Below are 18,118 nucleotides of genomic sequence, written 5' to 3' on the forward strand. Positions count from 1 at the left end.
TCATGTTTTTTACTATTAGAAATTTTGTATTAACCGGATAATTTCGGTCACAATAGAAGAGTTAGTGACCAAAATATTAAATATCATTAACAAAATAGTTTGTATTAGGCTTAAGTAAAACAGATTGTACTTTTTAATTTTTATTTTTTTCATGCTTTAATAAAAATAATATATTTATCAATCTTTTTCTTCTTGTAAGTTTTCCAATAAAAACATTTGGATTTTTTTACCGAATTAACCCACATTTTCGAAGAAATTCCCAAAATAACCCAGTTTTCAAAAAAATTCCCAATATACCCCACTTTTAGAAGGAGGCGCCAATTGGATTGGTGCCCCCTCTTAAAAATTGCAAGGAGGCGCCAATTGGATTGGCTAGGGCCCTAGCCAATCCAATTGGCGCCTATGTGTAATTTTTAAGAGGGGGCGCCAATCCAATTGGCGCCTCCCTTAAAAAGCCTCAAATGAAAAACCTCCAACATGAAAGTTGTAGATCTTTTCAAGATAATGAATTTGGATATAAATTTTGCATCATTTGGATTTTTTTATAAGAAATGTATGGGCAGTTGAAGTTGGACTTCTGAGTTTTTCAACTGTTATCTGACCTATAATATTTTGTATTATTGCATGTGTTTCTTTTAGGAATATGAATTTTTGTCCAACATAACATTTGAAGTAGACATCTTAAATTTTCCAATGCACTTGATCCCACCTCAAAATAATTAAAAATGTGTGATTTAGGTCCCTGCGAACTTGACCCAAAATTAGGGTTTATGTCAAAACAAGTGTATGTGAATTTTGCCAAAAGGGACCAACTTCAAGCCCTTTAGTTTGAATGATAAAAGCCTCAAATGACAAAACCTTCAACATAAAAGTTGTAGATCTTTTCAAGATAATGAATTTGGACTAAAGTTTTGCATCATTTGCAATTTTTATGAGAAAGGTATGGGCACCTGAACTTTGACTCTTTGACATTTTAACTGTTATCTGACCTATAATGTTTTGTATTATTTCATGTGTTTGTGTTAGAGTTATGAATTTTTGTCCAACATAATAAGTGAAGTAGACATCTTAAATTTTCCAATGCACTTGGTCCCACCTCAAAATAATTAAAAATGAGTGAGGTAGGTCCTTGCGAACTTGACCCAAAATTAGGGTTTCTGTCAAAACATGTGTATGTGAATTTTGCCAAAAGGGACCAAATTCAAGCCCTTCAACATAACAATAACAAGCCCTTGAATTAGGGTTTCTGACCTATAATGTTTTGTATTATGATATGTGTTTATTTTAGAATTATGAAAGAAACCTAATATTTGGAGTTTACACAAAGATAAATTTGATATAATACGAATTGATATTAATAAAATTTGGATTTTACACAAAGAATCCTAATGGTGATGACCGGGATCACCTAACCGACCTCCGGTCCCACATCCCCTAGCTACCCTAACCCTTGGCCCTAACCCACGTTGACGATTCTGCACCGGTGTTTGTTCATCTGATGGTCCAGGAGCGTCATTACCTCCTACAGGAGAAGATCCGTTGAGGTATTCAGCCAACTCAGCATAGTCTTCAGTATTCAATGATGGTGTACCGGCGTAGCTGAGCTCATGACCCATGCCAAAGAAGTTGGGGTGTGGTTGACTCATGGATGGGCGACCGGGACGGTTGAAGGGAGACATGGGTGTGAATGATGGGTCTAGGAACGGTTGGAAAGGTTGTTGGGGTGTTTGGAAAGGGTATGGTTGTGGGATGTTTTGGTATTGTGATGTTTGGGGTTCTTGGCTACGGTAGGAGGAGGGGCGGTTAGTGTTTTGGCTAAGGCGACTTTGGTAGGGTGATGGTGTGGGTGCGAAGCGATGTTCGGTTGAAGGTTGATGGTCCATTTGTTGGTGGTGGTATGGGGGATGTTCTTGGTATTGGGGTTGGGTGAATGGCATATTTTGGTTGTATGTTTGTGTGTTTGTGGAACGAAAAGTTTGACGGATAGGTGGTTGGGAGTAACCGGGCTGAGAATGTTGTTGGGGGTTAGATGTTGATCCTTCTTGTGTGTAACTTGTCTGGCGTGGGTCGTAGAGGTACATATCATCGGCGATGAATTGAAATCCAACCGATCTATACCAAGCCATATAAGTACGACTCGGTTTTACCTCATTTGGCATGACTGCGTCAGTTAAGACATGGTCATGATGGTGCTTCCACTTGCGACACTCTGATCTTGCGAAGGTTTGCCAAGGGTTGTAGTTCCATTGGTCGTTCACTTTACGCATATGCCATTCTCCTAGGCTAGCTGGGGGGTCTGGGATATTCTGGACCATACCGAACTGCAGCTTCACACGATCAGTGTTGTGCATCTCCACTATTGTGAACCGTATTATCGGTGTGCATGTTGTCCATACGGCTGCGTCTTCAGGGTCGATCTGATGCTCATTATCCATATTAAGGTATGAACGCCAAATGAACTGAAATGTTAAAGACAATAGGATTTAAATGAATGTAGAAAAAGTCAAAATAATATGACGAATTAATGAAGTTATTTTGCTTACGTCTGTCGGTCGAAGGTGATCCAACAGGTTGCGATACTGAGTAATACAGTGTCTCGGACATCTGCTGTAATTCATACCACGTGCCGACCATCTACACCAAAAAGTTAAAATAAATTAGTTATGGGTACTAAACTGTAAGGAAGGAAGTAAAGATATAGCAATTTAAACAACTTACTTTTTTGCATATGGAAAAGTGAAGGGGTTGTTATTGACCGGTGCTAGAGACGGTAGTCTTGACCATCCCCATGCTTGTAGCAAAACAACACATCCAGAAAATGTAGAAGTGTCTTTGTGGGAGTTTTTGCACAACGAACTATAGAGATAGGCTAGACATGCGGATCCCCAACTATAACTACCTATTCTATCTATATGTCTAAGTAAAGGTAAGTACATAATATGCATGCTAGAACCACTACCTTCGGGAAATAAAAAGGATCCTAGTAACAACATAATGTAACACCTAGTTTTGATGATTCGAGCATCTTCGGTAGAATGCTCATCTAAATAAAAACTATTATAATATGACTTTAGGCGTGATAGTAGTATACCTTGACCTCTAGCATTATCATCTAACAAATCAGTGTTTAAAAGCTCCATGCAAATTGAATTTGCATAGTTGGTCTTACCATTAACAGCTTTTCCTTCAATTCGTAGTCCTAAAAGTATGTAGACGTCTTCTAACGTCACGGTATACTCACCGGTTGGAAACCAAAATGTGTGTGTCTCTGGCCTCCATCTTTCGCATAAGGATAGAATGAACTTGTTATCTATAGACCAAGACATAATCTTGCTAATGTGACCAAAACCGGCGAGTTCAACATAAGGTTGAATCATCGGGTCCATTGGGACAAATTCGTGGACTCGAGTTCGAAACCTTGATACATCCTATAATAGAAATAATGTAACACTTCACTAAGTTGGTATTTCAAAATAAAATGGGGTTGGTGGAGATGAAACATAAAAAATAAGTATAAGAAAAAACTTACGTATGTTGCGATGTTTGCAACTGTTCCTCTATGTGCTTCGCCCATTGTGAGTAAAGACATATTGTTGGGGATTTGGTGTAGATGAAATTGGAAGATTTTGTTGAAGATGAAATTGTAAAAGAATTAATGTAGATGAAGTAGTGAGAATGTTGGTGTGGAAGAATTGTTGAAGGAGTGGATGAATTTATAGGCAAATGGAGGAGAGCATAAAAAATTGTGTTTGCATGGTGTCTCCACCTCATTTGGCGACCATGTACAATAATAAAGAGGGGGCGCCATTCAAATTGGCGACACCATAGGGTACATGCATGCAAGGCTAGTTCTAAATGCTTGGTTTCGAGGACTGACTCCATGGGGGCGCCATTCAAATTGGCGACCATGTACAATAATAAAGAGGGGGCGCCAAACCAATTGGCGCCACCTTCTGCATGTCTGACACGTGGCATTGCTGTCTCCTGCATGCTGAACAACTCACTTATGGATGGCTTGCATGATTGACACACCATCTCTGACCATCTTAGGTGTCCGACACGTGTCTGTCTTGTCTCCTGCATGCTGATGACTAACTTCTTGATAGCTTGCTTGGTTGACACATCAACTCACACTGTCTTGCAGGATTGACACATCATCTCAGACACGTGGCTCTCTAGTATCCTACATGCTGAAGACTCACTTCTGTCTTGACTAGCTAGCATGCTTGACACATCAACTCACACTGTCTTGCATGACAGACACATCAACTCATGACTAGCTAGCGTGCTTGACACATCAACTCACACTGTATTGCATGACAGACACCTCATCTCATAAATGACTTGCATGCTTGACACATTATCTCAGAGTAGCTAGCATGTTAGACACTGATACCATCTATTTAAGTGTCTTACTATCAACATCCAAGACACTTCACTCACATTCATCTGCACTTGCAAAATAGTTTTCATCTCCAAAATGTCATCTTCATCATTATACAGTATCAACGTTCACTGCAACGGTGAAACTTTTGAGTCTGAGCTTCATGGTTTTTGTTTTAGAAACACTGATACCATTAGAGTCACGATGAAGAGAAATGCAACCTTTTTGCATTTCAAAAAAAGAATACAATCCTTTATAGCATCAGGTATTGTGTCAAAGATGACATATCAAAATCCTATATTTTTTTAGAATGGTCAATGCAAGTTTTTCCCCCTTAAGATACGAGACGATGAAGATATTGAAAGCATGTTTCTTAGTCATGAACATTCAGGCATGGATTGTATCGAGTTGTACATTACTCTACAACCATGTATACCGTCTCAACAGTCTCAACTAACCGATCAGGATCCAGCTGGTGAAGATGCTGTAGATGATGCACAATGGTCAGATGAACTCAACCCAGAAGCAGAAGTAGAGGTCGACGTTGTTGATGAAGAAGAAGAGGAGACTGAGATACAGGTTGATCACATCCTGAACAACGACGATGAAGATGAGGCTCAACCACCACCAATACCTCTTACTCATGCCTATATTCCTCCTCAACATATGACAAATATGGATCTTCACGACGATGAAACGTCCGACAGTGTCTTCTATAATCCGTATCCGAGACCAGTAGGCGAATTAAAGGTGGGAGACATGTTTCGTACCAAAGAGGAATGTGTCTTGGCAATCAAAAAATACCACATGAACAACTTTGCTGACTTTACGGTGAAACACACTGATTCTAGAAGGTATGTTATCGAATGTCGTAACATGCTTTGTAAGTTTCATTTGGCTGCATCTTACAAGAAGAAAAATGACTCTTGGGAGATCGCTTCAATAGACTCACCACACAGTTGCGTCGCAACAACCGTTGAACAAGATCACCGTAAACTGAGCACAGCTTTGATATGTCAAGACATTCTGCCATTGGTAAATAAAGACCCATCAGTGAAGGTGAGTATAATTATATCCCATATCCGAACAACATATAATTATACTCCATCTTACAAGAAAGCATGGATTGCGAGGACAAAGGTTGTTGAGCAGGTTTTCGGCAACTGGGAGGACTCATTCAAGGAATTACCACGATTTTTATGGGCACTAAAAACTTATGTCCCAGGAACTGTGGCAATTCTGGAGACAGTGCCAGCAATGATGCCAGACGGAACCTGTGCTACAGGTAATAGAATATTTCACCGTCTCTTTTGGGCATTTGACCCGTGCATCAAAGGTTTCGCTTTCTGCAAACCTCTCCTGCAAATTGATGGCACTTGGTTATACGGAAAATACAAGGGTACTTTGCTCATGGCAGTTGCATAATACGGTAACAACAATGTATTTCCCATTGCCTTTGCTCTTGTTGAAGGTGAAACGGCTGCTGGATGGGGTTTCTTTCTTCGACATCTCAGAACGCATGTCGCTCCACAAGCCAATCTATGTCTGATTTCTGATAGACATGCTGCCATCGAAAGTGCCTACAACAACCATGACAACGGATGACATGATCCTCCTTCTACACATGTCTACTGTATCAGACACATTGCACAAAACTTCATGCGTGCTATAAAAGATAAGAATCTTCGCAAGAAGGTGGTGAATGCTGGGTATGCTTTAACTCAACCGTCTTTTCAATATTATTGTGATGAGATTCGACTGTCTAATGAAGACGCGGGGAGATGGATAAATAACATCCCAGTAGAGCAGTGGACAAGAGCATTTGACGGTGGTTGTCGATGGGGTCACATGACAACAAATATTGTGGAATGCATGAACGGGGTTTTCAAAGGAATTCGAAACCTGCCGATAACCACCTTGGTAAGATCAACCTATTATAGGTTGGCTTCTATGTTCGCAACCAGAGATGAAAAATGGAGTGTAGTGTTAATGTCCGGACAAGTATTCAGTGAGTGTTGCATGAAGGTCATGAAAGAGGAGAGCATCAAAGCTACGACACACGCTGTAACAGTGTTTGACCGTCATAGACAAAATTTCAGCGTCCAGGAAACAATGGGCAACAGCGAGGGGAGACCAAATTTAGCCTACGCGGTTAAACTACACAGAAGTTGGTGCGATTGTGGAAAATTTCAGGCCTTCCGCATACCTTGCTCCCATGTCATTGCAGCATGTGCTTATACTCGTCAAGACGCTTACACCCATTTATCTGATGTGTACAAGGCCAACACCATCATGAATGTATATAGTCAAAGCTTTTCAGTACTACCAATGGAGGATTACTAGCCTCCATATGAAGGAGATATTGTTTGGCACAATGAAGAGATGCGTAGAAAAAAGAAAGGAAGGCCAAACAGCACACGTATAAGAACAAAGATGGATTCCACAGATAAAATGATAAGATTATGTAGTATCTGTCGTCAACCAGGACACAACAAAAACAACTGTCCCAATCAAGGAGTATCATCTAGATCTTAAGCTTATTGTAACATGATATCTAGATCTTAAGCTATTTGTAACATTGTATCTAGATCTTATGCTTTTTGTAACATTGTATTTCTGTAACAATCAATCATTATATATCATTAAGTTCTTGTTACAACGAGTTTCATAACCAACATCAGTACAAAACATCTGAAAACATAAATAATTCTAACTGATTACAACAATCAAATTAATGTCGTCTCGACCGAACATCATTTCCCTAGCATCCTTATCAGTCCTCATTCGCACCCAACCAAAGATACTGTCAAGTCTCTCAATACTTCTGATTTTTTCCCCTTCTGGTATTTTCCCGTCTAACCATCGAACCAGCTCCCTCTTCAGTTGATCTAACGTGGTGATGTTCCAAAACAGCATCAGTAATTGAGGTTTGTCTCTCGCATAAATCACCTTACCGTATCGGCGACGAACACCAAACATGATAGCCAGGTGATTATATAAGTTGTGGAACAATAGGTCACACTACGCATCTATTTATAAGACAAAAAAGGCATTTTATGAGGGACTCGGCAATTGAGTTGGCGCCTCCTTTTAAAACATACACATAGGCGCCAATTGGATTGGCTAGGGCACCTACCCTAGGCTAGGGCACCTGCCCTAGCCAATCCAATTGGCGCCTCCATTCAAGATTTAACAACAGTCGCCATATGAACAACTTTCATGTTCATCAAAAATCCATTTGAAACTCTGAAGCTCATCATTACTTTCAAAACATTATAGGTCATTTTGACATAAACCCTAATTTTGGGTCAAGTTCGCAGGGACCTAACTCACTCATTTTTAATTATTTTGAGGTGGGACCAAGTGCATTGCAAAATTTAAGATGTCTACTTTAAATATTATGTTGGACAAAATTACATATTTCTAAAAGAAACACATGCAATAATGCAAAACATTATAGGTCAGATAACAGTTGAAAAACTCAGAAGTCCAACTTCAACTGCCCATAACTTTCTCAAAAAAAATCCAAATGTTGCAAAATTTATATCCAAATTCATTGTCTTGAAAAGATCTACAACTTTCATGTTGGAGATTTTTTCATTTGAGGCTTTTTTAAGGGAGGCGCCAATTGGATTGGCGCCCCCTCTTAAAAATTACACATAGGCGCCAATTGGATTGGCTAGGGCAGGTGCCCTAGCCAATCCAATTGGCGCCTCCTTGCAATTTTTAAGAGGAGGCGCCAATCCAATTGGCGCCTCCTTCTAAAAATGGGGTATATTGAGAAATTTTTTGAAAACTGGGTTATTTTGGGAATTTCTTCGAAAAAGTGGGTTATCTCGGTAAAAAATCCAAAACATTTTCCCTCTCAATTTTTCTATCTCGTTTTTTAGGCTAAACTCTCGTTTCTTTCTTTATCACTTTTAAAGAAAAGAATTTATTTTAAAAATATATTTTTGTAAAATAAAACTATATAAGAATTCATAGAAAAATAAAAATAACATTTTTTATAAAGAGAGAAACATGTATTTTATTTTAAATTTATAGAATTTCTATATACATTTTTAATTAACAGCACTTTCCTCCTACACTAATAAACTTATTTCTCTTGATAAGGAAGAAAGAACTCATTTCTTTCACACCTTTGTTTTATTTTATTCGAGAAAATCCCAACTCTAAATCACTTTATAAGTTGGTCTGTTTGATTCAATAAAATCAGTATAAATTAGTTTGAGTTAATGATGTCATAATTACTTGAAGGTGATGATGCATATGGAATATGGATGTTGTTATGTATTCAAAAAAAATTAAAAATTGATGGTTAAGTAGTATAATTCCCTTATTAAAATATTTATGAAGTTTGTCAGATTTTGACTACTAAGTTAAGACAACATTCCAAAAACTTTAGGACCAAATATTTGTATTTTTTTGTGTGTGCATAAAATCAAGTCAATGATATGCTATAATAGCATTGGTTCTATCATGGTGAAAGTTTTATATAACCCATTCACTAGTGTAACTAGAAATGAATTTATTATTAGGATATGAAGGGACAATCCAAGCATCTTGTGCAGATGAATTTGCTAATGACTTCCTGAAGGCTTAATTTAATTTGCAATTATTTTGGTACCTTGAAGTTTTCGTGTCTATGACACATGATATTTAGTTTTGAAATTACGTTCTTTAGTTGTCTAAATAAATTAATGATAACTTGAAAGAAGATGATAAATAAGGTATTGTTATAACTTTCAATTTCAATACTCTTTAAACTTCTGTTTCTAGTTTTTTAGTTCATTAATAAAAAAATGAAAGAAGAATGACACAATAAATGTTGAACCGGTTTAAAGAACACTCTTTAATTTTGTTATTTTAATAGTACAATGTATGAGAACAATTTTATTGTTTAGTATTTGTTACATGTCTATAAACATTTTAATAGATTCAAAATGTAATATATTTTTTTGGAAAGAGTAGATGAATTTAGAAAATATCATATATGACAAAGTGATCATCAAATTGTATGCACCACTTGTTGGGCGTCGGGGTGACTCACTATAGTACCTACTAATACACGCTGCCAATGTTATTATTTGATTATATATACTTAAGCAGATTTCTCTGCTCAAGTTTAAAATTAAAGTCAAAAGTTTGATCCTCTTGTAAAATATCAAATTGTTATCCTCTATCAGTTTGTTCCTCGAGCAACCATGTTAGCCTGAAATTTCTCTTTAGGAAAATGTTAAGTGTTAGTATTGATTGACACATGTCGATAGAAATAAATACGTCGATTGAAACGTTTGGACTAACGTCTTGAAACATGATTTGGAAGAATCTCAAGAGAAGATCTTGAAACATGGTTTGGAGGAGTCTCGGAAACAGATATAATTGATCACTCGACACTGTGTCGAAGTCGAAGCGTTTGATGGACTTCAAAGACTTAGAAGATTTTTGGAAATCAAAGACTTGATAAGGGTCTTAGCACTTTCAACAACCATCCTTAACGAGCAGACGAACGTGGGATAATGGTTTTTAACTGTTTTTAAGTTTTGTCAATGTGGCAATGCTTCAAAGGACTAAGCTTCATGCTCTTACTACGTGTCTATTTTTTATGAATAAGTTGTTGTAGACAGTTATCATTAGTTTAGTATAAATAACATATTCATACATTATAATCAAGATCACAAAATTCATATACTTTCTCTATAGAACTGAAGTACCTGAGTCAAAGAGCGAAACAATTTGTGAGTAACATGTGAGTTTGTGTCCCTTTTCTTTATTGTCTTTATGTTTCCTTAATTGAAACGTTTTTTTTCAGTCTTGTCATTTCCTATTCTTGTCATTTATTGTGTTTCGTTTAATGTCATTTATTGCAATTTTCATTTATTTTAATTCAAACTTTTATGTCATTAAATTTTTTCTCCACTTTGTCTGCATACAAACATCCACAATCACTTCACACATATACTTTCTTGTACACGTGTTTTACACAAATTGCTTCTGAGACTTTTCGAGTAAATCTCACAGACTATTTATACTCGTGATTGTTCGCTAAAAACACATGTGAATAAACCATTAGTAAAATTATGCCTCAGATGAATAACTTAGTAATTTTCTCTCTCAATATTCAAATTTGAGAGACAACTAAGCAATAGTACACAAATTACAATGTTATAAGTTTTACGTGAAAAAACGCACAATGTTGTGAGCGATAAGACTTGTTTTTACTACAAATTATGTGAAATAGCATACTATAAATAGTACAAAAATCTCAATGATTCGCTTATAAAAAAAATCAAGATCAAGCAACAATCAATAAAAGGCATGTATTTAAACACTCAACTTCTCATTGTTTTAATCTTCACAATGAACAAATATGCACAATATTGAAAATACTCTGTGAATAAACTTTTGAGAAGTAATTTAAGAAAAGAAAAAAAAATTCAAAAGAAAGAATTGAAATTTCTTCTAGAATAAATTTACTTGTTTTTGTGCCTTGTCTTTAGTGTAATTTTATTGTATTTGAGTTTCTCACATAAACTCTACATTCATTCTAAGTTGAAATTATGTATTTATGTAATTGTAGGCATGAGCTAATGATGTTGTTGACTTTCTTGGTGTTTTGATGACAAAAACGTTGATGCTTGTTTTGGTGGTTATATCTTTTCAACTCTCTGATGATGATGATTAATTTGAAGATATATCAAGTCTCATCAAATAGAAGATTCAAGGTTCCAACGAAGTGCTTATTTGATCGGTGTATCTCGCAAAGAAACTTGAAGCTTCAGAGTTGTGAAAGCTCATTTGGTTGGGTCTGTCTGAGTGATCATAATCTTATAAAACTAGGAGAGTAACTCCAAAGATACTAAGGTAAATCACACACACACGTTGTTGAAAAGTATATTTCCGACAAATATTTTAATATCGTATCCACAAAGATTGGTTGTTATTACTGCTGTTCTATAATCCAAATTGTTATAAGTTTAAAATGTAACCAAGTTGTTTTGTTTGAAAAGTTATCTTTTGATTAAATGACACTAAGATAATAAAATAGTTTTAATCAAATATAAAAGGCTTGGCAAGATTGGAGTTCACTATTCAAATTTCTTATGTTTCCTTAATGACAACTATATGGACTTAAGATTATTGATGATGTTCAAGTATCCTCTCAATATCATTTATTTCTAAATGATATTGTGATAATCACTATATTAATCTTTAGACGATTTCTCCACCTAAATATCAATATAGCAATCTTTAATGTTTGATACACAAGAAGAGTAGTGTATAAATCTATTTCTACAACTCATTCACTACTTGAAAGCATATTTTATGTCAAGACTTGAATAATCTTTCTCAACAACAACTCAAATCTAAATATTCAAAATAGGGCAAAAATATCTTTCAATACATCAATAACTTTTTGTCATATACAAGAGTCAAATGGAATACATAAACAAATAGGAATAGCTACTACCTCCAATCTTGACAAAATGGGGTTTAGCTCCTCATCATCATTTTGGACAGCAAAATGCAATAGCAAACTAAACTCTGTTTTTCTTCTACCACTTGTGAATCTCTTTTCTATTTTTTCCATTCTGTTTTTTAAAGAGTTCAACCTTTCCTAAAATGTTCATTTTCATCTAAAACTGAAAAGCACTCTAAAAAGGATACAAAACTGTCACACTAAAGTTGGGTTGAAAACAGAACACTTGGCCCAAACAAAATGCTTGCTGGTTTCGCAAGGTTCGCAGCGCCATCCCTGGACTCGGCGCGAACTGAAGCAATTTCAGCTTCTTTGCCTTGCAAACTTCATTTAACAATTCTCTCAAGTGTTATTCTTCCAAATGCTTCCAAATTGCCATTGAAACTTCTTCCAAATTATGCTTATGCACTCCACTGCTCTCTTGTCCAAAAACTCTACAAAACCAACAAATACGTGAAATATCTACTTAAAACATAATTACTTAAACTTAATTGCATTTATATAAAATTATTAGGGTAAAAGTGTGTAATTCAATAAGAAAATGGTAAAAGAGACCAATAAAAATATATGAAAAATAGTACTAATTGGTCCCTAACACACGCGCGCGCGCACACACACACATACACACCTAAAACTTTTTTAAGGCCTATCTTATTTTGTTACAACCACCTGAAAATGTTTTTAAGGCATGGCTAACTGATTAGGAGATTGTCTAGTCAATTGGAGGGTTGTTTTATAACTAGATAATTGATTAACCCTAAATCTCTAATCGATTTCTTTCACTTTGTAAAGTCTATAACTTATAAGGTTTTTTTATTACATATAATTCATCACTATCATCTTTCGATTTGAGGGAGGGGATAGAAGGACAACGCTGAAGATGGCGTCACCACCTATGCAATAAAAAACAACTAACAAATGCTCAATTTACCGCACCAAAGTGGCACAAATGGAACATAAAACACAATAAAAAAATAAAGCACATTAATAACAACAACAAACTCACCGATAAGTGAAGACACAGAAATTGAGGCGAAAGGAGTAGGAACATCATCTATAAAAGAGTTCTCTTAGAATACCTATAAGTTTGGTTTGCAAAAGTGCATTCAAGGAGGACTCAAAAGTCAGAAATATGAGAGATGGTAGAAATGAAGGGAAGAAAGAAAGAAAGAATGTAAATGGTGATTACCCCTTTTTATGCATTCCCAACCGATATAAGAAAAATCAACACACACAAATTCAACAGTTCAAAATTAATGATATAGGAGGCCATGAACATGCCAATCAACAAGTTTTATGCTAGTTGAGGAATAATCAACACACACCTCACCTTAGGCCACTTAATCTGAGGTTTAGGGTCTACATGAAATAGAAGGAGAACCAAAGGTTATACTGAGTCTCCATCATTCATTGACATCTAGTTGATGTTGCACAATAATAAGGTCTGATGAGACATTGAGACTCTCACAAATTTCAAAATGCAATGTGACGTATTGGCGAGTGTTTCAAGACTTTTATTAATATATATTTAATATTACTATTGTATCGCACCAGACTGCTTTCATAATTACTGTCTCACCCTACAAAATAACACTGGTCTTTTTTAGCATGTTTTGTCCTCACTCACACGCTTTCCGGAGAACTTTCTATAAGGTCACTCATCCAAATACTACTCCAAATCAAACACGCTTAACTATGAAATTCTTATTTGTTAGGCTACCGAAAAAATATGCATTTAATTGGTATAGTAGTACCAATTAATTCTTATGAGTCTCTCGTTAACCATGTAGTCCCATACATGCACAGTTTCATGATCTCTCTCATTTTGATGTGAATTTGGTGTTTGCCTAGAAGTTGTCAGGAGCCGCTCATTGTCATGTCTTGTGCATCGACAACCATTCCCCACCCTCGCCGGTCTTGGGTGTTATGTTACATGTCCACCAGCTTCTACTTAGTTCATCCCTAATCTGATACCATTTTGTAAGGCCCCAAACTGCTTTCAGGATTATCGACTGACCCCACAAACCAACACGAGTCTTTTCAGCATGCTTTGTCCTCACTCACATGCTTTATGGGAGACTTCCGAGAAGGTCACATATTCAAATACTACTCCAAGTCAAACACGCTTAACTATATAATTATTATTTGTTACGCTACCGAAAATAATATACATCGTGTTGGTATATGTAGTATCAATCAATCCTTATAAGTTTTTCTTCAACCATGCAATCTCACACATGCACAACATCATGGTCCCTCTCATTCTGATGTGAATTCGACATTTACCTAAAAACTGCCGGAAACCGCTCGTTGTCATGCTTTGTGCACCGGCGACCACCTGGCCCCGTCGTTCTCGAGTGTTACAATTATCAACTTCTTTAATCTTGATGATTTAGTCTATGATCAAATATTTAAGGACGGAGTAACCTATTAAAAAGTTGCCATAATGTCTAAATGTAAGTAGTGTGATTGTCACCAAACTCGGTCAAATCCTTTATAAATCGGTGATATTGGTTCTAATTTAATAATTGCGTTCTCACTAGTTTAAACAATTTATAAAAGAGTTCCCATGGTTTCATTTGGAGGCTTTTTGTTGACTAGAAGAAAATTAAAACATTCAAGGCTTTACCGAGTCAATATGTGTGTGATAGAGGAAAAAGTAATCACTCACACTCACAAGCTAGAAAACTATATACAATACAAAAAAAAATTATATTCTCAAAATTTCACTTTCATCAACAGTTCATAAACAGAAAGAAGTACTATGCACATGTTCAAGACAGAATATACATGTTTGAAGATTATGTGTTGAACTAAAAAAAAATGCTTATTATTACTTGAAGATCATTCTACAAAAATTTTACTTTATACATTTTATTATCTCCTCAGCTGAGATAACAAAACTTCACAATCAATATATACAGATTAAAATGTAGGTACTCTTAATTTCAGGACACCTTCTGCTAACTCTACTGCAGAAGGTTAAGAATGAAATGAAAAAATTCGACAATCCCAATTTACGTAACACCGACTCTGAACATTGAAGATATGTCTGATGTCCGACATATGTCAATACCAGACATCATGGCGACATTGACACATGTAATTATCGTGTCTGATGTTTATTTTTGCGTCGGTGTTTCATAGCTCCAGTTAACCTGGCTTCTTTTGTATGGAGACTTCAAATATATTTCTGTAATTTGATGATCATAACACTTGTATCATCGCTAGAGCCTCGCGATGCTGATAAATCGACAAGCTTCTTACAAGCTTGAAAGGGTCCTTGTTTATTGTTCCCTACACAAAAAGGATGAGCTATGTCTACTGCTTCCTGATTACTAACCTGAACAAGATTGAGAAGAGAAACTTAATCAGTTACTTGATTAACAAGTTATTAAAGAATTCCATTATCATTGCAATTAATTGATTAAGTTTTATACCTTGTCCCATAATCCATCTGAAGCTAGGATTAACAACTCATGATGAGGTTCAATTCTGAGAACTTTAGTCTCAGGTTCCGCTATCACCCATTGTTTCATGTGTCTATCTCCAATGCTCCTAGAAACAGCAAGAGAGCCTTGGATTCTCCACACGCCGCGGCACATATCAACATAGCCACCCTGCCAAACAAACCACTAGTTAATTAACAACATTCAAGAGATCTAACTACAAATTGTTTCGATTATCGAAGAGCTAATTACCTGAGTTTCAATCCTGTCTTTTTCATCGTTTCTCGAAGGTTTGTGATCAGATGTTAAGGCCTCAGCAACACCTCTACTGCTGATAACAGCGCGACAATCGCCGGCATTGGACACGATAAGATTACCGTTCTTGATCAATGCTGTTACACAGCAAGAACCACCGTGAAGATCCTCTTTTAAGAAATCTGAATCCGTTTTGAGGTAGCCATGTTTCACTGCTTCCTCAATATCACTCTCATCTCTTCTGGTTATTTCTTCTAACACATTCTTCTCCATGTTATCTGCTGCGAATTCGGAAGCTTTTGTACCTCCATGTCCATCAAATATGCCAAAAAAAGCCTATATCAACCACACGCAGAGAATCATGTTAGGTTATTAGAATTTAGAACTCATTCATTGATCATTTTCTTGAACAAACTCAATGCCGAAAATCGAAATTCGAATTTCTTATATATAAAAAATCACCTGTTTTGTTTCTTCGTAAAGATCATCAGAAGCAGAATAACGATCCTCCATGTGTTTCCTACTTCCTCTCTTACAGTACACAGAAAAACCATTCCCCTCTACCTCAACAACATCCTTCTCCGGTGCCGGAGTAATTACCGCCGGCGGGAGTTCAATAGTTAGAGAAGCAACAGGTATATGAAGCTTAGCCGGCCTCTTTCTCTTCAAAACCGGTGAGGAGAGAGAGAAATGGCAAGGAGAGGGGAGAGAGAAGACATTAGGACTTGAAACGACAACGGAGCAAGACATGGTTGTTTCTTGTTTTGTTGTTTGGAATTTGAAAGTGTTGTGTTTTTGTTTTTTTGGTTTGAATGGGAAATGAGAAGAGAGAGAGAGACAAAGATGTATTTAAAGAAGAGAATGTGTGCTGTGACGGTGGGTCAACAAAATTGAGGTGGGGACACTTTGATGAGAGGAGAGAAGAGAAGGTTTGATTAGTCAAATGTTAATGTTTGGTAAAACATTGTTTGACACCAGATAATTTTGTGGCTGTTATTTTCGGATAGATTAAGATAAATTAACCACATACATAGGATCCGCTGTTCGTGCCGGTTTCTACTTTCTAGAATTTGCATCACACACACGAGCTGGACTATAGACTCGTTCGTTGTTTTGTGAATGCATACTAGGATTTTCTATTTTTATCAGTCATGAATGTGTAACTTTCAACTCTTTGTCATTCTCATTTTACTGGTAAAAGTAAAAGTAAGATGTTGAATTATTATTAAAAATATGCTTAGAAAAATGTAAAAATAATTTATAATTTAAATTAAATTTTTATATTTGTTTAACTTTTATTTTAACTAGTAAATATATATATATAGTTGGATCAACGTACACAAATTTATTATATAAGAGTTTTTTTTAATGTAATGGATGTTAAATGATCAATAAATGAGTTCAAAAAATTTTCACAAATAACTTTTTTCAGTTTGGGACATAATAAAGTAAAACACTATTAATTTATAGTAATATAATTTGCTTAATTTTTTTGTATACTATATTAAGGAAATAATCAAAAAATATAATACAAAAATATTTTTACAATTTATTGATATATTGATATATAATAAACATTCCATTGTTAATATTATGAATAAACATTCCATTTATCATTGAGATTTTGGACATAAGAAATAAAAATATATTTATTTAGTAATTGATGAAATTTTCCAATCTGTTACTAATTTGAGGTATAAAAGCGCAAATATTAACCTTCATAATAAATGATTATTTAACCAAAATACATAAACCATGTAAAAGAAATACCAGAACCTCATTTGTTTTAAAATATAGTAATGAATACTACCAAATGTTGAAATTAATTGCAATTGATACAATAAGGTTTAAATGCAACAAAAGATATTGAAACAAAAGGTTCACAATTTTAGTTAAAATTGTGAGAAATAAGTCCAGCAACAAAAATGATTTAACTTCGTACAATTCTTTGGTCCTTAAAAAACTGGGTTAATACAAAACCTGCCCGCAACCTTTTAGGAAGTGATGATTCAAAACCTGCCCGCAACCTTAAAAAACTACAATAATAACTAATTTGATTTCAGGATATTGATTTCATTTTGGAATGATAAGATTGCAACAATAATAAAATAACGGTAATATTTTTTAGTAGTATAAATAGGTAATTTATTTTATCACATTTTTCACTCACATCTAATCTAAATTTGACCAATTTATTTTATTTAATTTTAATTTTTTTGTGTACACATTTCATTTGAAAATGAACCTCAATCAACATAACACATGCTCCAATTTTATGCAAAATGATGGAAGTCCTCTTTGTATCCCAAATCAACAAAACACCCCATATTTTGGAAATCCACCTCTTATTCCAAATCCACACCATAATTCAAGATTCAAAATTCTCTTTTTATCCCAAATCCATAAAATAATTCACCCATTGGAAATTACTCATATCATACATCACCTTACCCAATGAAAAACTTTCTTTTAATGTATTTTTATATATTTGAATCAATTTTTTAATTATATTTTATATAATATATAGTGGGATTTAGTGGGGCCCATTTT

General features: G+C 35.3%; 1 protein-coding gene across 1 annotated transcript; it reads right to left on the reverse strand.

Moving 5' to 3' along the window:
- Window positions 1–14,672: 14,672 nt before the first annotated feature.
- LOC127084549 (probable protein phosphatase 2C 25) lies at window positions 14,673–16,392 on the reverse strand. The gene is made up of 4 exons (XM_051025032.1): window positions 16,031–16,392; window positions 15,566–15,904; window positions 15,305–15,484; window positions 14,673–15,207 (listed from the first exon to the last, which is right to left on the reverse strand). Exons 1-4 carry the CDS (start codon window positions 16,316–16,318, stop codon window positions 15,046–15,048), a joined length of 969 nt encoding a protein of 322 aa, XP_050880989.1. The 5' UTR covers window positions 16,319–16,392; the 3' UTR covers window positions 14,673–15,045.
- Window positions 16,393–18,118: the final 1,726 nt, after the last annotated feature.

Source organism: Lathyrus oleraceus, chromosome 5 (genome assembly GCF_024323335.1).
Source record: "Lathyrus oleraceus cultivar Zhongwan6 chromosome 5, CAAS_Psat_ZW6_1.0, whole genome shotgun sequence".
Classification (NCBI taxonomy): Eukaryota; Viridiplantae; Streptophyta; class Magnoliopsida; order Fabales; family Fabaceae; genus Lathyrus; species Lathyrus oleraceus.

Coding starts and splice junctions, on each gene's coding strand:
- LOC127084549 (XM_051025032.1), bottom strand. CDS start 16,318: ATGTCTTGCTCCGTTGTCGTTTCAAGTCCTAATGTCTTCTCTCTCCCC. Junction 15,905..16,030: donor TTTACGAAGAAACAAAACAG/GTGATTTTTTAT, acceptor TGGTTGATATAG/GCTTTTTTTGGCATATTTGA. Junction 15,485..15,565: donor AAGACAGGATTGAAACTCAG/GTAATTAGCTCT, acceptor TTTGTTTGGCAG/GGTGGCTATGTTGATATGTG.